The 23,560-nt window shown below is 35.6% G+C and overlaps 1 protein-coding gene across 1 annotated transcript in view; it reads left to right on the plus strand.

The window, feature by feature from the left end:
• LOC113239750 (transcription factor AP-2-epsilon) overlaps window positions 1-23,560 on the plus strand; it is a 40,574-nt gene that overhangs the window by 15,142 nt on the left and 1,872 nt on the right. Inside the window, exons 2-9 of the mRNA XM_026476851.1 lie at window positions 2,263-2,409; window positions 3,271-3,426; window positions 7,088-7,201; window positions 9,817-9,871; window positions 11,481-11,670; window positions 20,566-20,684; window positions 21,612-21,754; window positions 22,841-23,008. Of these exons, the coding sequence (XP_026332636.1) occupies window positions 2,263-2,409; window positions 3,271-3,426; window positions 7,088-7,201; window positions 9,817-9,871; window positions 11,481-11,670; window positions 20,566-20,684; window positions 21,612-21,754; window positions 22,841-23,008 (1,092 nt within the window). The remainder of the gene's footprint in view (window positions 1-2,262; window positions 2,410-3,270; window positions 3,427-7,087; window positions 7,202-9,816; window positions 9,872-11,480; window positions 11,671-20,565; window positions 20,685-21,611; window positions 21,755-22,840; window positions 23,009-23,560) is intronic.

Here is a 23,560-nt window from a genome sequence, read left to right on the forward strand (position 1 = left end):
ACCATCTTATTTCATAGGTAAGCAAATTACACTAGAAATCGTCACACTGAGTAAACTCTACCGCTCATTCATAAGGCAGATTCCCTTGAGAAGAATGAGCAAGAAAGTCTAGGGGTTGCTCTTTGTAAATATACATTTGAATATATTTATCATTTACAAATTTTATTTGAAGCGTCTTAGATTAAGAATAAATACCTGCAGGTGCTAAACGGGTCACTACCACGGACTTTTTGTTATCCAAGTACGAAGAAGCTGTATAATAAAGAATAGAATTAATATACCTTTAGAGTAGTAGGAAGTTTTTGTTTTAAACCTCATTTATGTTGAATTTTGAATGTCAACCGAAATCTTTTTACAGAAGCGTATGCATTGCCTCTTTATTTTATTTATATTAGGTTTTATTTATATTTAAGTTTATTTTTATTCCTCGTATTAAGGTTATGTCTGTCACTATTTTTATAAAAAAAAAAGTACTGTGACGCTAGTGTAAGACTGTTAATCTCTTTAAACTTATATCTCAAAGACACTCTGGGGTACAAATTGAAAAATTGCTTTAACCGCACTTTTTTTTAATAGCATCAAGTGACGGGACGAACAAGTCGTGCGCCTGATGGTCAGCTACACGCCTGTCCATAACAGTTGGAGTGCCACTCAGACCTTTAAATTGCAAAGATTTGAGGGGCACTACCAATGCGCCCGTCACCCCGAGACATAAGTTGACAAGTCCCATGTGCCTGTAATTTCACTAGCACCTTTACCCTTGTAATGCTGACATTACTGTTTGGCGGCCGAAATAGGTAAGGTGGCAATACTTCTCTGGAGGAACTCTTTCAAAGGGACTCTACTGCTACTAAAACTTTTCGACAGGACAATGATTCTATTAATATCGGCGGCATTACCCGAAAGGGTATTCCCTATACTATGAGTACCAAAGCCACGAATAACGAAATGCGCAAGAATCATCGGAAGATTTCTCTTTTTTGGCTCGTATCCAGTTTGCACGTGACAAAATTGACATAAAGTGCGTTATGCTATGCACTATTCAATTCCAAAATACACTTCCATTGCATTCCGCAATAATGTAAATCACTCGAATCATCAAAAATTATGTGTACCTATAGGTCTGTTAATCAAGTTACTCTATCAAAATACTTAACGGAATCAATCACAATATATGATTAAATTCATTACTTGTTGCTGTAATCATAATGCTTGATAGACTCAGAACATGTTACAAGGAAACAAGTTACTTATATGATTATCAGCAACATCTTGTTTATTTCAATCTCATTGCTTTTTCAGTGAACAAATAAAATGTTACTTATTTATTTAGTTCACAAACACTATATACATTGTAACCTTCAAATATTTAGCATTACAAATCAAAAAGCTTAATGCTATAGCAGTCATAGGTGAAGACAACACGCAAGATAATAAGAACGTTAACATTCATTATTACAATTTGAATCGATCAATCATATTAAATTACCATTTACGCTGTAGTATATACAATACAATCTTTACAAAGCGTTCTGCATTTTACGTAAGCACTAATATGCTTGGCCATGTATTAGACTATAAAAGTTGCCACTTTTTAAATTCTAAATTTGAACACTAACGTAGAAAAGAAAGAAGGAACGTACTTTTACTAAAACAAAGACCGAAACCAACAGAAAGAAAAATTCTAAAAGATTATTTGTGTGTCTAACCGGGGCTACCTCTCTTCTGACTAAGCTAAGACGAAAGAAACTAGTAGAGTATTTTCCCAAAATATTAAGGTAGTAACAACATCATGATTTATAGATATTCATTACACCATAAATAAAGAAGGTACTATTTTTCATAAAGGTACTTATATTTAAACCTTGTATAATTGAAACTGTAGACCACAATATCTTAATCCTTTGTCTCATAATAGACAATCACATCTAAAATACACTCCCAGACATATAATTCGAGCCACCTTGCATTTTTACCCGTAAAGAAAGAGTAGTATATAAAATAGAAAAATTGACTATTAAAATATAGTTATCAGTGAAGAAGAAGTTTTCTCTGGTTTTTTAAATTCAAATTTTCATTATGGACTTCAGGAAGTGACGTTTAGTATACCAGTTTCAACGTTGCATTTTTGAGCAATCAAGCATTGTTTAAGCGAAGCATATAATATTGAAATTGCACGGTGGCTCGAATTATGTGTCCGAGTATATATTTTTACAAGATTAGACCGCGTAGATTTAATCTTATTGTTTTTTTGTTGCGCAGGAGCGTCTTGGCGGCGGCGGGTTGGGGCTGGGCGGCGGCGGGTTCCGCGGCGGCGCGCAGCCTTCCCTCGCCGACTTCCAGCCACCGTACTTCCCGCCGCCATTTGCGCCCGCGCCGCATCCTGCCAGCCCACACCATCAACAACAGGTAACGTCGTAACTATCTATTGATAATAAACCAAGCTTCACTAGGTTGAACTTGGCAGTATAACTCATACAAATTTATTGGAAAAAAAGTCAACTTAGAGATTTCACCCGAAAAAACTCTTCTACAAAAATAGTTAATTATTTACTAAGTACATGCTCAGGGAGGTAAGGTAAGGGAGTCTCGAGACACCTTACATTTTCAGTATTAAATGCCCTTCTTATCGAATCGATGGCATGCCTACACTATAATGCCTGCAATTGAAAAGGATTTGCCAATAGGCGTATGGTACTCGCCGATAGTTGTCCCGGATTTTTCCAGATGTACAGGAAGAATGGTATGTTGTGCGGGAATCCTACGTACATCCCATGCCAATACCCTTAGCTTAAATAATGTTTCATTGATCAAAAACCGGTATACTATGGCATAAACGGCTTTTTCTTTAATAATTCCGAGTGACGGGACGAACAGGTCGTGGGCTTGGTGGTAAACGGCACATCTGTTCATAACAGGTTGCAGTGCCACTCAGAACATTAAACCGCAAAGATCTTAGGAGCACTGCCACTACGCCCATCATCCTGAGACGTAAGTTGACTAGTCCAATGTGTTTGTAACCTTTCACCAGCATCCCTGCCTTTCAAAACTGGGACGTAGTAATGATCACATTACTGCTTGGCGGCAGAAACAGGTAAGGTGGCAGTACTCTCCTGGATGAAATTTTCACAAGGAGCCCTACTGTTAATAAATGATGCTGATGATGGTGAAATAACTGATTTATCGCAAATTGGCTGCTTGCTATTATTTTAGGCCGATTTCGAGTAAAATTATTAACTTTACACTTAAAGAAATATATTCCTTCAACAGAGCCATGGTATGGAATATGGAGGCGGGGGCGGTGGTAGCGCGGAGTACGCTCAACATTACGCCCCTCAGCAGCTCCTACCTCGTCACCACGCGCACCATGAGCCGCCGCATCTACGCCATCACAGGGATCACCATGATGCAATCCACGCGCACCATGTAAGTGACATACATAATCACTTTCATCACACGCTCGTAAATAGTATGAATGCATGGTGGTTAACTTGAGTATAATGCCCCAAATAAAAACCTCGGGCCCTTTTTCTTCCCATTACAACCATGGTAAGTAGAGTTTTTTTTTATTTGTAGCATTTATTTCCTTACATAGGTCAGGTTCAAGTTCAAGTAAAGAGGTTACTTAAGTTAAAACATTCACTTAAAATGTTATCTAAACAGAAACTTAATTGCAATTCAGCTACTTAATTACATACTACTTAAATAGGTACTTTTTATATAAAGAATTTCTTATAATTGTTTTTAATTATATTCTGTTTAAAATTTTGCAAAATTTTTAACAATCCATCTTTCATCCAACATTTTGGTTCGAGTTGTATTATCTATGGAAGAATAGCGAGCTGGTCATCTGTTGTTAAAAAAAACCCGCCATTTTCAAAATCCATAATTGTTGTGTTGTGAACCATATTTCCTCGCAAATGTGATGAAAAACAATACACATTTTTTTACCGACCGTTTTGGTCGGTAAAGAAATACACAACTCAAGTTATTAAATGCTAATAGGCCCTCGTAATTATCTTTTTATTTACCGTTTTTAATACACAATGTAGTATTTCAACGCTACACATCAGCACTAACTTGTCATGACAACAAGCCAGTCCGAACTTGCAACACTGCAGGACAATCTCTGATACAACCACAGAAACGCTGGTTGCAGTGAAAAAAAGAATTACGCGAGTGGGTACTTCAAAAAACCTAAAATTAGTCTTTTTTTATTATAGCAAGTAACGGAACGAATAAGTCGCACGACTTATATAAAACTGATGGTAAAGGACACACCTACCCACAACACTTGCATTGTCACTCAAAGATTTAAATCGCAAAAATTTTAGGCGCACTGCCCTACCCCGTCACCCTAAGAAATGTGTTAATGAGTCATATTATTGCTTGCACACAATACTCATATTACTGCTTGATGGCAGAAATAAGTATGGTAGTAGTACTTTCCTGGATGAACGAACGAAGAGTTCGTCCAGGGAAGTGCCACCTTACCTATTTCTGCCGCCAAACAGTAATGTCTGCTTTACAGTTGTGACGGTGTGACCTCCTTACACCGTCATCTCACCTCTTTGTATCGCCTCTCTCCGCTTGTATCCTATTTTTTTTTTTTTTTTACATGTATTTAAATTTTAAATTTGAATTGTTCCATCTTCCTTCACTTTCTCATTTTGTTTTCGTACCACGGTCACTCCCAGCTCGACCGCCACAACAGTCGGAGCTGTTAAGAAGCTAATCATGTGTAATAATTTATAAGTCTATAGCCTTCATGTATCTATTCTGTAATTCAGTTTCTCGGCCCATTTATGGGTAAGTGCCTTAATAATAAAGTGTAGAGAGTGTTTTATACTGTTATACCTGTTTTTTTACATTTACCTTTATATTGTTACAGCCTTTCTTTAAACTTTACTTCTTTAATAAATTTTGTGGACCGGAAGTTTCCCATTTCATTGCCGTGAACCTGTTCACGGCTAGTTAGGGTTACAACGCTTTCACAGTGCTCCGGTTTTGAAGGGTAAGGGTGCGGTGAAATTACAGACACATGAGACTTGTCAATTTGTTTGTGACGTGCGCAGTGGCAGTGCCTCTTGGATGTTTGCGATTTAAAGCTCGGAGTGGCACTGTAACTGTTATGGACAGGCGTGTCGCTTACCATCAGGCGTACGATTCGATCGTCTCGTTACCTGATATTATAAAATAAAATTTAAAAAGTCGTTAAGTTCTGTAAGAACGTTTACATCTACTTAAATTTAAAAACGCAATCATCTTTATAGATTGCAAAGATCCCCTGCAAACCCTGTAGAGTTATTCAATGAGTATTTAATAACGCAATTCGGCGCAACTATGTGCATTCTTTAAAGAGGGTGCGGGGAATAGTTTAAACTCCAACGCCATCGATTCTTGTTAAGATTTTACAAGATTCTAACGGTCCATCTATGTTTTCATTTCGACGAGAATAAGAAAGAAATTTCTCATGATATCCATGAGAAATTTTCTAACTCATGCTTTTTATCTATGAATCGTTTTCAACTGCGCCTCTAGTCAAAAAAGGAAAAAAAATAGCGGGTTTTTGTACGACGGTCTTTATTTTTTTTTTGTTTATTTAGTTCAAGACTGACATACATACAATATAAGGTTAAGGACTAACATATATGCTATATGATAAAAAAATATATAAACATTATATATAAAATTAATGTTTAAAGTATGTTACGTTTTGAGTTTTACAATAATTTGTTACCTGTTTATGGTGATAGCCATAGAACCAATGCTCAATAAACAAATAAAATAAAAGATATGTATTATAAAAAACTTTCATGCCCCAAAAATTTCAAATGACATTTTTAAAAGAAATGATAGCAATGGTTTCCAATATATCCAGCCAACAATAACATAGGTCAGGGCACTTTAGCAGATTAGGTGACGGTAATGTTCCGGTTTCCGACTGAAACGGGGTCTGTACAATAGTGTGGGATTCTTGAGGAAACTCGAACGTCTTTTATGATCTATTAACGATTTATGAAGATATTACATATCATTTTTGTTGTAGAAAAATTCGTTTTGTGACCCGACAGTAACCCGATATTCTGTATCGGTACATGATTTTATAAACTTAGACAACGCTGTTAGATACAATAACAATAAGAAGACAGGAAAACAAATATTAGAACTATAAAATAAACACATAATAAACATAATAAATAACACAGCTGTTTCAATCCTGTTCTTGTTTTTTTTTATATTAACACAGTATTCAATACACTTTACTGTACCATCAGCTAAAATTATTTATTATAATTTATTTATCGAACATTGGCTAGCTATGGCTAAAGCCATGAGCTTAAATACTCAAAACGTAACCGTAAACTCAAAACGTAACGTAAACGTGCAAACATTGCAGCAGTCTTTACTGCTTAAGGACCTTTGTCCTTGCGAATGAGCTCGTCCAAGGAAGTACTGCCACATGGCCTATTTCTGCCGGTTTTAAAGGGCAAAGGTGCTGGTGAAATCACAGGCCCTTGGGATTTGCCAACTTATGCCTCTGGATGACGGGCGCCCTTCAGATCCTTGTGATTTAAAGCTCTAAGCGGCAGTGCCACTGTTATGGATAGGCGTGTCGCTTGCCACCAGACGCATGACTTGTTCGGTTACTTAGTATTACAAAAAAATAAAAACCTTGTTCGTGTTTTTTTCCTAATTAGAGCCATCAGATTAAAAGGCAATAACTCAAAACTTTAAGAAACTCAAAACGTGATGTAAACGTGTAAAAACTGTAACTACAAAAATCCGCCATTTTTTTCTCTCTATGAAATAGTTCTCTCTAAATAAAATTCGAATATAATATGATTGTCTATATTATTCTAGTGTACATAATGTGGCTTAAATCAAAATAATTCATTTTCATCTTATTACACAGCTACACTCAGAATGAACTACATTTTATTGTGAAAACGACTCCGAGCATATTATTATTGCATTTTAGATGTTCTGCAGTTATTTTTAAACCATCTTCCTGATGAATTAGCTGATTTTGAGACAGGTCGCTATTCTAGAACACCATCGATTTATTATTGTTTTTATTGCGTAGTTATCCCATGGTGGCTTCAGCTATGGCGGCGGCGAGCGGCGCGCAGACTACGGCGCACGCGAGCAGCACGAGCTGGCCCTGCACCATGCCTTGCATTCAACTGAGGAAACGCCGGTAAGAAGTTCAATACATGCCCTTACTATTCTTACCCATTCTTAATAAAACTAGATTCGTATCATATTAAAAATAAACCAGACCCTTTTGTACCTTTATGCATTTACATATCATTTGTCAATAATTTTCAGGTTAGTTTTCTCTACCTAATTTAGGTGGATATTTTCATTTAAATATATCATCGTGACATATTAAATAATACTTCAGGATATGTCCTACACTGAAGTATTATATAATACTTCATGAGAATATTCTATAATAAGAAAAACTGCCACCGAAATTAAGTAGAGAAAACTAACCTGAAAAATACCCTTGTAGAGATGGAGTCTCTTCTAAGAAAATGGACTTTCGTCGAGTCACTGGAGCAACTTTTGTGTGACATAACTATATAATAAAACAGAAAAATGAAGGTATATGCCATAAAAACAAGATCACATGAAAGTCTTAAAAACAATACGTACTACATGAAACAAATAATGTATATGCGAATTCTCCTATTTTAGCATGAAAAAGTTTCGTTCGCAGAATCTTTAAAATTCTGTTATCATTTTGCAGATGTGGCCTTATTACATCAAGAGTGCGAAAAAAGTTAGTTCAATTAAAATTGTCTACATTTTTCTTGGCAATATTATATTTTGTATTGTTTATTTTTAAATATCGAATAAGAAAAAAAACATGTGAAGGAGCGTTCCGGAGCATCCAAGTAGGGTTTTAATTTAGTCGCTTATTATTAAATTCCGAACGAACATATTTGCCGATATTGGCGATCGGCTATTTGAGGGATGGCAAAAACATTAATATTTTTAATAAGTTGCTATTTTCATTCTAATAACTAAACTGACTTTGGACATTGCGCAAAATGTATTTGCATTTCTATGATCACTCTTAATTAAAGTCAACAGTCTTAGAATAATAACGCATAGAATGATAGTTTCATATCAAACGAACTGTCACAAGTGAGGCAAAAATCAAATTCATGTAGGCTAGTTTTAGTAGTATGTTAATTTTCGGTTTTAGTGAATATTTATATAAAAATACAAGTTGAAACGCGTTACTTCCTTGTGAAATGTGATGTTAGTATCTATTTTATGTTTGTCTGACGTATTTTTACACTCATTTACCGCACATTTCGTCATTTTTAGCTAAAATTCTTGATCTGTTCGCGGTGCAAGTTGACCTTGAGCACTGAAGGCCCGCCCGCTCGTGTAGGCCCATTGGGAGCGCTTCAATTTGCCTCACTTAGCGTGTGGGGACTAGGTTTCTATGCGTTATTATTCTAAGTCAACAGTATTGTAATTCTAAAGGTTTTCACAATTGTTACACTGAAACGGAAATGAAACTATATTGTTTCGGATTTCAATCGCGTATATTATAAATTTGTTTTTTTCTTTCAAACAAACTAACGTTTCTGACCCTTTACAGGTTCCATGATAACGGCGAATTAGATAAAAAAAAAAATTCATTTCCAAAATTATAATTTTCAAACATTATTTACAAGAAACAGTTGAAATAATTTAATGTATTCACATCTGTTTTGTCTTGCATCATTTTTACAGTATCGGATCTCATTTTCAAGATACAAGATCAAGTTATTATGTTGTTTTTAGAAAAATGATAAAAGCTAACCAATTTAAGAATGAGCGAAAAGGCCACGTCAGGCACGTTAGGCATTTTATTTGGCGGCATAAATAGGTAAGGAGGCAGTACTTCCCTGGATAAACTTTTTCACGAGGAGCTCTACTGCTACTAAGTAGCGAACACTAATCCGCGAATGCCCAAAAAAGTTTCAAATTTTCTTGAATGCCCCGCTCTGGGTAGGTTCATAGGGTGAGGTGTCTCAACGAGGCAATGCTGCCGTTATACAATGGGAACTTTTGAACCAATCACGATACATACGGGGAATTTTTTCAGGTTACACGTTTTTTACGTAATTTGTTTTGTATACATCTTTTCATATTTTAGTGCCTATTGAAGAAGTCTAGTGCTGATCTTTAGATTTAGGATATTCTTTTTAATATCTGTTTTTATTGAATAAAGTTTATTTAGTTGTTTTGTATAATTTCTATAAAGTTAAGTCATAAATTGACAACTACCTAAACCGTATAATTTTTGTACCTACTATATAATTTAAAAGGGAAGTGACACTGGAATTAAGTACCTCATCGTACTAGTGAACGTCATTGAGTCTAATTAGTTAATACATAGTATTTCGAGCCATGATACGTCGGCCATGGCGCTGCATCGAGTCGGGCATGTTTGCACTAAACAGGGTGAACGATTTTTGCGCCCTGTTACGAAAGGGTCAATGGTCTTTCACGGAAAGATAAAATAAGTCGAAGAATGAACTTGTGCAAACTTTCTTTTCAAGATGCGACTACTTATCTAATTTTAATTTTAATTAATAACATATTGACATTTTTGTTATTATATGATTGTTGTGTGTTGTGATGGGATTCATGCCTAAATATGTAATTTAATTATTACTATTATTATATCGCATCAAAACTTCGTTTGTCGTCGATCAATAAATGAATTAAGAACACTTTAAAGAGCAGAGGGTGTATTTATATTTCTTCGTGAGCTGTCTATACGTTGATTCAATTATTCTTTCGCAGAATGCAGGCATGGACGATACGTCAGGATTCATGACAGATCTCCCATTATTAAAAAGTAAGTCTAGTGTCTTATTTTTTTGTTAATAACCATTGACTTACAATTATATGGACGTCGGGTCCGCGCTAAAAAGTGTCCGCACTTGTAAGGCGCTAAAATCGTATACAGAGCGCGACACTCCACTTTAGTCTTCATTTGTTCTACGGACAGCGCGATACTGCGATGACATTACAATTTAAATTTCGAATAGGTTGACTTGGGACATTTTTTTCGTGGTTTTTGTATTAGACCCGTCGTCCATTTATTTGTAAGTCAATGTTAATAACCATTATAAAAATCCAAAATCACACACTTACCAGGGCGATAACTGCATAGAAAAAGAAAGTAAAACCGAAATAAAGTCCGTTTTTAACTGACTTCAAAAAAGGCGGAGGTTCTCAATTCGACTGCATTTTTTTTGTGTGTATTTCCGTTATTTATCCGTTAACCAATTTCAATAATACTTGGCAAATAGATGTAATTCCAGAAACTCATATTACATTAATTGCTACTTAAAACTCAAGAATGTGTATATATTATACACCATACACTAAGGTCATATTTTTTTAAAACGTTATTTGATGGCTTTTTAGCTGAGAAAACTTAATTTTTAAAGTTATCGACCTCACCCTACATATTTCATTTTCATTACATCTACTAGGTAGGATACACTTTCGCTTTAAAAATCACTGTACATTAAACTGATGCCACGCAGATACTAATATAACTACATATTATTAACTTATCAAACATTTTATTATTACTCTTATCGATGACCTGCGTCAGATAAAACGGTAATTAGGCCCCTCTGCACTTATCGGATAGGTGTATCGATTTTTCTAAGTAGATTGTAAAAAAAATCCGCCTCATTCAACGGCCGAATGAATCAGTATCAGAGATACATAAAAGTATCGATCAATCAATCGATATTTGAATACAGTAATAGAGTACGTTTCGACCCGTCGATGTACTTCACTAATGAGTGTTCTTATTTCAAAACATTATACAGTCTTTAGAAAATAGCTTCCAAAATTGTATTTTCAAAAATGGAACTGTTGGGTTCTTTATAATTGGCCGATAATAAATAACACCACCTCAATTCTTCTTTTTTTTATTAAATGGCAGAACGGTGCTAAATAGCCAGTATGGTGCAACGGTAATGACACACTAATGTTTATTGTATTAGGGTTGCCATAAAGAAATATTACAATGAGAATGGTGATCACGCTGAGCGCATGTTTGGGGCGTGGCTGTGATTGTAAGAGGGTCATTGTTGGTATTCGAAGCCGGGAATTTTGTAATCACCCGTATTTTTTGTAGAATGTACATTTGGTACACTCATTTGTGAATTGCGCACGTATTAAATGATATGATTGAATTGAAAATATAAAATTGAAACAGCAACAGAATACAGTATCAAAGTGCACTATGTATAGCCTGATACAATAAGTTTTAAAGCTTATAATAGCTCAGTAAATAGGTAAACTTAATAAAAATCTTGGAAAATAAAAGCGAATTTCATAATTAAGTTGACTGATTAAGTTTTTTAAACATAGCGGTTTACTTTTTAATCATCGCCATCTACACAACAATCCTTATTACCATCTAAAGTTTCGTTTCTTTTCAGCAATGAAAGGACGCGATGGTCTAGGTGGCTCAGGTTCCTGTGCACCAAACGACGTATTCTGCTCAGTGCCAGGGCGATTGTCATTACTGTCATCAACTAGCAAGTACAAAGTGACAGTGGCCGAAGTACAGAGAAGGTTATCACCACCAGAATGCTTAAATGCAAGTTTGCTGGGAGGCGTACTTAGAAGGTGAGTGAAACTAATTATTTTTTTGGAAATTAAATATGATTTACTTCACACATAAACTTAAAGACTATAGATGTCTATAGTATGCCTACATGTGTAGGTAATGAAATTCACAATTGTTTTTCGATGAACTGAAGCGAAATTAGTGAATGAGTATGTTGTCAGGCTGCTGGCTTTCTCTTTATCATTACCAAAACAACACGGCACGAAGCATTGTTTGCCAGTCATATCATAAAATTCTTATTTTATAACCTATTTTATCCCATGTTTTAACTGACAAAGTTAACAGTAGCATACCCAAGTAAGTACTTAAAGTTCAAAGTAAAAAATAAGTAATACATACGCTGCGGCTTCTACCAGTTTAACGTTAAATAAACAAGAGGTTAACCGCACCAAGGAGATACTGCGTTTTTTATTTAATTGTGTTCTTTAGGGCACCTATGCAGCTGACCACTGAAATATAAAGTGGAAATTATGGGTCACTTTTGAACTGGTTACAAAATATCTAAAATAACCTTCTGATTATTATTAAAAAGCTATATTTTATAGGTTATATTAAACGATAAACTTCGTTTAAGTGGCAATATTTTAAATAATTGTACAACATTAATTTAAAAATTGCTACCAGAATTATAACATATTTTATATACAATAGCAGAACGATATGTTAGATGTGTACGGAATTTCCCATTAAAAATTGAACCTTTCGACGTTTACACACGACTTAATTTGAATATCGAATAGACACTTGTTACATATTTTGTTATGCGTACTTATGTAGATTTGTTATTTACGATCTTTTCTTAATAGAATTATAAATTTATAACCATAAACTTAAATGACACAAATTACATAGTAATTGGCTACACAAGTTCGTGTGTCCAATATCTCATTGCAGCCTCGTAAAGAATAAAAACAACTGTTAATAAATATTTTTTTGTAATTACTACATGCATAATATCTTGAATTTATTTCATTTTTCATGTTACTGTCTTCTTTGTTTTGTAACAACCACAAAATATAAAGCTACTCGAACATTTATAACCAGGGAAGTGCAGGTGCCTAAACAGAAATATGAAACTCGCTATTTTTATCGGTACCTAGTCACCCAATTGAACTTTTTTAAGATAATCCAACGGTTTGTGCCGCACAACTTGCGGCGACCACGACATGTAAAGTTTTATAAAGATAGGATGATTTTGTTCGGTGGTTATTAGACTTTTTTTTTACTATACTGCCGGTTAGAAGCGGGACGTATAAAATTTATACGTAATATGCCCCTTACATGTTTATTGAATGTAATTATTGGTTGAAGGCATTTCATTGTGTGAGTATCCGGTTACCATCGTCGAAAATGTGTTAAGAGCTACCGGTTTTCGTTCAAATTAAGAGGATTTTTTTAAAGAATCCAGCTACCGTAGTCTACAAAACGTATAATCGGAGACAAATTTTCATTAAAAACTTTTTTAATGAGAACGATTTGTTACAGTTTTAATAAATTGAAAATAAGAACTAGATTTTGTGTTACTTGCCTGGATATTATTATTCTTTTAAGGTTAAAACAAAACGTATCATGTAATAAATATTAAACGTTGAGTAATTATTTATATGTTAATAACTTTATAAGTACCGACAAACGTTAACCGATACAACTTAGTGATAAAGTACGCGTGTTTTCCAATGAAACACTTTTTGACATGAAAGCTGTACAGGTGTTGTTAAAATTTATTTAATTAGATCTTAAAAATGACATAATTCACACATCTATGCAAGGAACATAATTTTAGTATCTCCATAAATAACTAGAAATGAGCTTCACACAATAAATAACTGTCACAGGCCAGTTTCTTGTTTTAATCATTTAAAATTGAATTTAGTACGCTGCGGGACCGGCTAATTGCCGTCATTACCGTGGTCAAAATGTTACTGGGCAGTGTGCTTTTGAAAAATAATTTATTCTTGTACACGGCAACACCGTTACAACGAATAATGGCGGGAAACAGGCAGATGGCTGGTTGGAACATTGTCTTAAATATTTCGCATACTCATGCGCCTTCTTCTCCGGTACAGACAATTATCACAATATTTTAATAAATTTTCCAGAACGATGCATACATAAATACCGGCTTTGTGACACTGTAGCTAATTTACGTGTTAAAACGTGTAATTTTTATGTTAAAATCTTGATATTGTGATGCCTTTTTTCATTTGCTTTTACGTAATTATCTTTCAATATTTCTTTTTATTTTTGTTCTATTTATAAACAAGTTGCTGTACTGCAAAGTTTAATAACCGTTATTGTGTCACGTAAAGTATAATTAAATTAGTCTATGAAAGGCAATTCAAATACCTCACAGTTTCTTTATTATAGAGGGTTTATTGGTTCTTTATGGTTTATAACATCTACTCATAAAAGGGTTATGGCGTACTACTTCCTCAGTTTGACATGCACCGTCATGAAATATTGAAATAAGACGCTATGTTATTTCATTACCATCTAGCTTATGTTCATTCAGCATTCACTCTATAATAGTTTTACAAATAGGAATATATAATAAAAACTGTGAGAGGTGCCCGACACCTTGATCTCTCTATGTATTAATTTCAATTCATTGGTATTCACAGTGCATAATAATAATAACGCACACACTCAACATAGCCCCGCACTAGGGAAACCCTGTGTCGCGGGTGCCATAGACACACGCATAGACAACCACAAATAACCTAAGCTCACGAGAGAAATAAATGTAGGCCATACAAATATTTCTCCCGGCCCGGGGATCGAACCTGGGACCTTTGCGTGGCACTCCGGCATGGTAACCGTTCGACCATGGAGGCAGTACAAAAGCATTGTCTAAATAACATTTAAACAATGTGCCAAGAACCTGATTTCTAAGTAATATTTATAGAAATCGGGTTCTCATGCAATTCGGAAGATGTTCGGTCAAGTGACCGCAAACAAAAGTACCTAATCGTGAACAACAGAAATCCATGGATATTCCAAACATACTCCCACATGTTTCTAGTTAAAATACCAACCTATAAGAAAGCGGACGCACATTATCAATTTATAATCCAAGAATCAATCACTAGAAAAACGGCCGTTTGTGTTTGAAAAAAGAATCCGCTGTCAAAACACGCGCTAGCCAGTGAGGTCTTTTATTTCGAAATTCGAAACTCATTGTGTCTCAAGAGGAATGCCATTTGAGTTTAATCAATCGCGGATTATTAATAGATACTCTTCGATGTACGCAGGGTATAAAAATAAGACAGTAAGGCAACTTACCTACGCCTGTCTATTTGGATTATCGCCGATTTACGGATTTCTAAAGAATAATTTTTGCCGACAACACGAACAATAAAATCCTAAGCCAGTGTACCGAACTTTTAATATTGAGGCTTTTAATAAGAAAGTTTTTTTTATTTGGCTTACTTTTCGTGTAGTGTACACTATAGGCGCATGTCGTTTAGTACAGTAATATCGATATTATATCGATGCTTTTATGTCGATATTGGTACTTGTATACACGTGTCATAATTGCACAAAAAGCGAGAAAGTTTAAAAAAATAAACTTCCGAACTTACACTAAACTAAAAACTTGTTACATTTAATAAAATGACATGAAAATGATGTTTTTTCTGTTGGTAGTGTTTTCATTTATTGTCATAATTACATAACACTTAGATAATATTAGTGCTACAAATATCGAACAAACGCAAAGAAAACAACGGCTGAACTCGAACCGGCGACCTCGCCATACCGGGGCTATCGCTTTCCCAGCTGAGGTACGGAACTAGTCAGCAGATTTTACGAATTTGTCAATGAGCCTGTTGCAGATCTTTTTTTTTGTTTTAACAATTTTTTTACTGAGAAATCTATGACAGTTTTTTTTCACTTAACCTTTACAGCTACCAATAGCGGCTTCTTAAATAATAAATAGGTAAGCACACACACACACGCACGCACGCACACGGCCCGCGCGCGCGCGCACACACACACACACACACACACACACACACACACACACACACACACACACACACACACACACACACACACACACACACACACACACACATACATAACGAATATACGAACATATTTTATCAACACGTTCGCTTTGTAACTGCTTTGATAACTTGTATTTCTTAATAAGCGAATCTTCCACAAATCAGTTTTTCGTTACAAAAACTAATAGAGTGGAGTACTTCAATTGACTCGATTTCCCCATCCACCCACAAACCTCTTCATCATGTTAGGTACTGACAAAAATCTTCGTTATGTCTAACAAAAGACGGTGTGTACAAAAACTCTTTTACATTAAGCGTTTGTTTAGAAATGCCAATGGTAGATATCTTTTCGTATAATTAACGTTAACTAAATGTGTCTATTCACACGAAAAGGTACCTATGGAATTTAAGTGTCAAGAAATATATATACCGTCTGTATGTGTGGATTTTGCTCTAGGTATGTAATATCTATATCACCATCAACCCATTTATACGTCTCACAGCTGGGCTTGGGTACCTCTCAGGCGATGGTTCAGGTCATAGTTCGCCACGCTGACTCAATGCAGGTTGGGGACTTCACACGTTTTCCGAGGGTTGTGAACCTTCTTCAACGAGCAGGTTTCATCGCGATGTTTTCCTTCATCGGAAAGGTCGAGGTAAATTTCAAATTAAATTACGCGCATAAATTCCGAGAAACTCAAAGGTGCGGACCTCGGATTCGAACCCACAGCCTCTGCTTGAGAGATGGTAGGTCAAACCCTAAGGCTCAACTCACACTAGCGCAGAGTCGAAGCGTCGCGACGCGTCATGTTTTTCGCCTATGGCATATCCATCTCTATTTTCCCATTATTAAGGTAGAAATTTGTGTTATGCAAATACGCGCGTCGACGCGCGTCGCCAGGCATTGTACTTGAAAACCAGAAAACAGTGTGAGTTGAGTCTAATGGTAATGGTATTTGTATACCACTGCTTCTATAACAATATCTATAAAGCATCCATTAAATTAATCCAAGCAGTAATGTCAGCATTACTGTGTTCCGATTTTGAAGGAAGTTTGAACTGGTTTACAAAGCGAGACTAATGATTATAAATACACTTATAATATGTTATATTTTGTGTTATGCGTTTGATTATAAGTGAGCATCCTTGGCACGTGTTTGATGTTGTATTGTTATATTTATATGTAAGAATCGATAGTTAACTTGATAGTTAAATGTAACTGTAATTTATCAACGCGTTTAACGTAATAAGATAGGAGTATTATAAGACATTTTAGCTATATCGCATATAGTTACATATTTCTGTGGCCAAGTATTACTGTGTGCCGGTTTTGAAGGGAAAGGTGCTGGTGAAATTTCAGGCACATGGGACTTGTCAACTTATGTCTCAGGGTGACGGGCGCAGTGGCAGTGCCCCTCAGACCTCTGCGATTTAAAGCTCTGAGTGGCACTGCTACTGTTATTTACAGGCGTGTAGCTTACCATCAGGCGCACGACTTATTCTTCCCGGTTTTCTTGTTTCTGTGAAATTTTTTTGTATCTTTTTTAATCGACCATTCCCATTCCCTAATAAATATTAGATGACAAAGATGCTTACAATACATTTGGCGGCCAAGTAGTCAGCAATCTGGGCGCTAGACGAGATGAGTTGCTGAGATGATGAGATAATGACGAGTTTCAAATAAAGTAAACTTAGAAATCGTACTTTTTTAATTCAAGGTCCAGACCAGAACCTTACTTAACATAATCAGATCACCCATGTTCGTAGATAATTTCGTTACTCTAGAAAGCTAGTGAAAAGAATTCCCTATTTTGAAACCAGGTAAACGGTGGGATAAAACGCACATTATCACACTGTAATCATATACATAGTTTACGATGTAACAAAAAAGTCCGACCACGCTTCGGTTGGTGAATCCAATTGACCGTGTAAATTTAGTATGAGGACAAATCATTTTTTTCACAATTTTAAAATATTTTTTAGTCACGTTGTTTTTTATCACAGTACTAAATAGGGTCAAGAGCAAGGCCAGCTTAAAACTTAATATTTAAATACAACTCTCTGATACCGGACATACGAGTGATCCAGAAGTCGAACAGATCAATTCTATTTACTGTACCATTACCAGCCTAAATTATGTTTAAATCTTAATGTTGCTTCTGGTATATTACATAAGAAAGTAACCCCTTTTTGTAACTTTCGTACAAACTCGGCTTGCTTAACATTTAAAAGCATATAATTTAATCGTAAGTATGTAAGTACTCGAACGAAACCGATGCCTATTAGTACGTCCAATCTGTCGATTCATCCGATTTAGTTTTCTATTCGACTTACGAACGTTTAGCTTGTTATAACGTTATAACGGAACGCCCTTTTGTTATAATGCAACCTAACGTGTGAAAATGTTAAGGTGTTTAATTCTAGCTTTTATTTATTTTGTTATTGTGTTTATTTTACACTTGAGCTTCTACTTCTTGGCGTGTCGACTCTGGCGTTCATATTTGTGAGGTACTTAGCGACTGAGATAGCATTACCAGTGGCGTTGTACAGGTCCTCGCGTGTGCAAGTGTACGGACACGCTAAGCAGGGTAAAACATATGCTTTTGTCTGGGGAGAAACACCACACGGACATGCGCTCTCTGACCTGTAACCCCACCCGTGCATGCACTCCTTGCTTCGGCCGACTTGGGTCCGCAGCGCGGGATTAGTGATGCCGTGGGGTATCTCTTTCCAGAGAATTATTCGGGCCTGTTTAGTTTCCCCGTCCAGAGGGTATACTTCTTTAATGAAGCTATGACGACTTGAGCTGGTAATGAGGAATAGATAACATGTAGTAGCAGTAGAGTTTCACTTTGATAGTACCTACCTATTTACAATTGAGAGATTTTCAAAGTAGAAATGAGACTCCAGGGCCTGTTATAAATTATACTATAATATCTTTTTGGTATAAATCCAATAAAAACAAAATCACGCTCTTTCTCGTCAAATATTTTTCGCAATGGCGGTTGTCCGTCAACGTTCCGTTACAACCTTGTTTTTATTATTTCTTATTTCGATAAAACTAATTCTCAATGAACCTATGATACTTTTTTTAGTAGCAGTAGAGGTCCTTGTGAAAGAGTTCGTCCAGGAAATTACTGCCACCATACATATTTCTGCCGCCAAGCGGTAATGTCAACATTACTGCGTTTCGATTTTGAATCCTTAAGATAACTATACGAAGATATTTTGTATTCGCATTCCACCGTACAGTCCCTCGCATTGAAGTGAAAAGGTAAAAGACAGCTTCATTCGAAAATTAAACCTATCTAACACGCTTTGTGGACTCGCTATGCGTCGGCATTTACGACTTTAACGTTTTGATTAAAAGGAAATACGTAAAGCTAATAAGTTGTTATAGGAAACTGTTTAGCGCGCATTACTGACTCTTGACATTAATTTTGGTGTTAGAAATAGAATTATATAAAAGCTAAAATCATAAATATACTAAATATAGTAACTTTCGAACACAAAAGCACCATCAGTCAATGAACCAACAGGTTCTACAAATTTTGTACAATTTGTTTTATTCAAATTTCAACTTCTAATACCCTATCTATGCCTCTTACAATAAGAAGTGTTCAAAGTGGAAGTGTGAAGCTGAACATGCCGTTGACTGTGCGCACCTAAAAATTTTAATTATAATAAAAAGTTCAACGAGACTGTTTTTTTTTTTCAATCAATCTAACTAACCAGTTCGCATTCCTTCGCTAGATTTATTCTTAAACTGCTATCATCAAAGAAAATCGAAAACAATTTCGTTAACGAGCATTTATTTTTCGATGGTTAATACAAGTAGCCCGTTTCGGACGTTACTAGCAATATTACAAACTTACATTTTACTATGAATACGTTTAAAATTAATCGGTTATAAACTCTAAACGGATGAGTTTAAGAGTTGAACGTTAAGTTTCGGGATTGTAATGAGTTATCGTGAAACTTTCTATGCGTCAATCATTACCGTCTGGCGGTAATCGATAGGTTATCGGTGGCTCCATCTAGGGGCCAGTAGCTCTACCAGTTGTACCTCGCGACCTGTCAAGTTGAACGACGTGTAGCATTTTTTGTTTTTTTTTGTACCATGTGGCCAGTGCTAGGTCGTTGACCATCAAATGGACAATTAAGATGATGTAGGTTGCCATACTACGTGTACATAGATTTAGTTTAGGTAATTCTTCTAGGTACATACGTAGGTACTATCGATTTAATGGTAAGGTAGGAAGCATCCTACTTATATTTAGATTTTTAGGGTTTTTAATTTAAAACCTCCTCCATTTTTTGAAGTCGGTTTAAAATACTAATAACCTCCCAGGACTACATAAATAACATCATAAACAACTTTATTTCCGTGACTTTTAATAATTCGTCAGATTTTATTTCCGTACAAAAATAACAATATTTCAAATAGATCGCTCTAAATGGTGATTACTCTGTGCGGTAACTAAAGAAAGCGCTGGCGTAAGCTGCAGTGCAATTTTCAAACAATATCAGCCTGCAAAAGTCGCGCGTGCGTGACACGACTGTGGCGCTGCAGCTGCGCTTCTAAATATTGCATAAAATTTAGTAGTGGCGCTGCTGCAGCGCCACAGAGCTTTTCATTGGTTAAAATAATCCTAGGTTTTTTTAAACCATCTTCCTGGTGAGTTATATGCTTTTGAGATAGGCCACTAATATAAATTCTAAAAGACCATATCTAAGTTTATGTTTATCTACACTTACTTACTTTGTTTTTATAAGCTGTGGTCACTTATATAATTAGTTTTGTAATTAGATAATATTTCGTTACATGTAATTAATTGTATGGAATAATGTAATGTATCAATTGTCATAGTTTAATTTTTGTTACAGAGCAAAGAGTAAGAATGGCGGACGAATACTTCGCGAGAAGTTGGAGAAGATTGGCCTCAACCTTCCGGCCGGGCGGCGGAAAGCAGCGAACGTGACGCTGCTCACTTCCTTAGTTGAAGGTAACCTGCTTTTAATAAAATAACAGCTTTTCGTGCGAGCTCCGTGCAAATGGAGTTTACCTATTTTAATGTTAAGAAATCGAACTCGATGACAATCAGTAAGCACGATCTAGAAACTAATATGTCTGACGGAAGTAAACATTTTTCAGTTTCTTTTTTTTTTATTACTGGCCACATATACCACAAAGTTCAATCGAATTCAAAGGACGTTATAAGTTATTCTTATTTCAAATTAAACGTTCTAGTATATGCGGCCAGTGGTTCTTATTATGAACATTGTTATCATAATTTAACCTTTTTTTGACGTTTAAAATCACACCAACACAAAAACCGATAAATTACCTGACAAAAAGCCTAACTGCAGATTTTTTTAAAGACAATAGAAAACTAATAAAATACTAAGTAATAAATGCATTATATTGAAAACTTAACAACCAATGGTACTATCAGCAAAGTCGACGCGTTACCGCCTTAAGGGTTATTTTTATGAGAAATGTTTGTGGGACGAACATTTATTTCGTGACTTTGGATGTAATTTGTGGTTATCTATGTATTAGAATGAAAATTCGCATTCAAATTTCGCGCTATATCCTGTATGACCATAGAGTATCCAGAAAAATAGGTTTTTCACACAAAACTGGGGTCATATTATTTGTTTGTATTTGAAGCATGTAATTAAATTTAGTACATTTAATGTGCATTAAGTGCTTTTATCTAATGGTTGTCTGCAGGAATTTACGCAGGCTAAAATTCCCGCCATAAAAATTAGCTTCTTTTTCCAAAAAAAAACTGTGCTGCGTTTTCATTGACATTTTTGATGCAACTTGATATTGATATTTATTACAAAATTGTTTAAATTATTCTTTATGTTTATACGTTACGTTTCGTAATGTTATTTAATGTTTATACGTTATTATATAACCATAGCTGAAGCAGTTCATTTGGCGCGGGATTTTGGCTACGTTTGCGAGACAGAATTCCCAGCGAGGGCGCTAGCGGAGTATTTAGCGAGGCAGTACGCTGAGCACGATGCACGACGTCGGCGTGATCTATTACAGGCGACCAAACAAGTAAGCGTCGTTTCATTACTTATAATATATTATTACCACTTGAGCACATGAACCGTTAAGTACAATCTGCCACTACGCTGAAGAAGAAATATTATATTTTTTTGTACATATCCAATATATACCTATTCGATAATTATCGATACTGATTCATAGTTTTGTCTCTTTAATTTTTGACTAAATATGACAATCTGTGAGAAAACTAAATAAATACGAAGAAATGTTTTTGGGAAAAAGAAAAGATTTGGTTTGTTTTTTTTAGATTGACATTTGACACTTTTGACCACTCGGATACAAACACATGACACGACATTGCTAGTGGTAGCATTTCGTTGTTCCAATTAATTTTAATAAATTGATAACTATCCTGATAATTATCAATGATAATTATCACTTCGTATCCTGATCTAAACCCAATAAATAACCTTATTTTACAAACTATAAAGAACGTTTTAAACATGAGAGTATTTATGACACACAGTATGTATGTAGGTATGTTTTACAACAGAGATAGATAGGTAGCTCATGTACTAGGTAAGTATTAACTGCCTTTCGGATAGGAATTTGGATTAAATAAATTCTGGTGACATAGTGATAACTAATTGTTGAGTTAACTGCTGTTCTATATTGGTTTAAACTTTCACTATTTTTTTTATTTTAAAATCAGAACTAACATTATGCATTGCAATTGCAACTTCATTGGTCTCGAAGCGACTGACTGTCCTTTCGAGACCATGGACGTTGCAACACGCCTGAGACGTCGAGGTAATTGAAAAATATGTATATTGAGTCTTGATTTTAAAATCAAATAATAACTGCTGTACCATCGAACTATCAAGTTGGCTGTATAAGAAGTTTCTTCACTCAGCCGGATACCTGTGCAGATACTAGAAACTGACGAGAGATGTCGCTGTATTCATTGTAATATTTACTTAATAAATATCATAATGTTTTTACTGCTATGATCACTGACATTCATATTTTTTGTGAAAATACGTCACTAGATTGTTACTACCTATTGTTTGATAATTCACTGTAGTTCTCAATTTTTTCGTTCGTTCGTTACACCAAGTTATTGTTGATCCACAGGTAGTAAAAGAAGTAATGGACTTGCTGAATCAAGACCGATCGCCGCTGTGTAACACACGGCCGCCGCACCTACTAGAGCCTGCCATTCAACGGCATCTGACGCATTTCTCTCTCATCTCGCACGGCTTTGGCGGGCCTGCCATAGTCGCTGCACTTACTGCCATACAAGTAAGTTTTGCACCCTTGGTATAATAAAGCTACATGTGATACGTCAAAGGTGCTTTCATCACGTGAAAGCAGCCCCGGATCTAGGGGGGCAAACCGGGGCACCTGCCAAATCATAATATAATGTGGTTGATAAAAAACACTGATTCCGCAAAGCGCACGTTGTTCGATCGATTTTAAAAAGTCCAGTTGGTTTTTGAACACATCTTAAATTGATTTTTTTTTATAATATTGTGACGGGACGAAGAAGTCGCGTGCCTGATGGCAAGGTACACGCCTGTCCATAACAGTTGGAATACCACTCAGAACTTTAAGTCGCAAAGATCTGATGTGCTCTATCACTGCGCCCGTCAATCTGAGACATAAGTTGATAAGTCCCATTGTGCCTGTAATTTCACCAGCACGCTTACCCTTCGAAACCGGAATGCAGTAATGCTGACATTACTGCTTGGCGGTAGAAATAGGTAAGGTGGCAGGCAGTACTTCCCTGGACGAAATCTTTCACAAGGAGCTCTACAGCTACTAAACTGGTCAACTGCTAGTGAATTGATTTAG

The sequence above is a fragment of the Hyposmocoma kahamanoa genome, unplaced genomic scaffold (assembly GCF_003589595.1).
Source record: "Hyposmocoma kahamanoa isolate Upper Pololo Valley unplaced genomic scaffold, ASM358959v1 116, whole genome shotgun sequence".
NCBI classification, from domain to species: Eukaryota; Metazoa; Arthropoda; class Insecta; order Lepidoptera; family Cosmopterigidae; genus Hyposmocoma; species Hyposmocoma kahamanoa.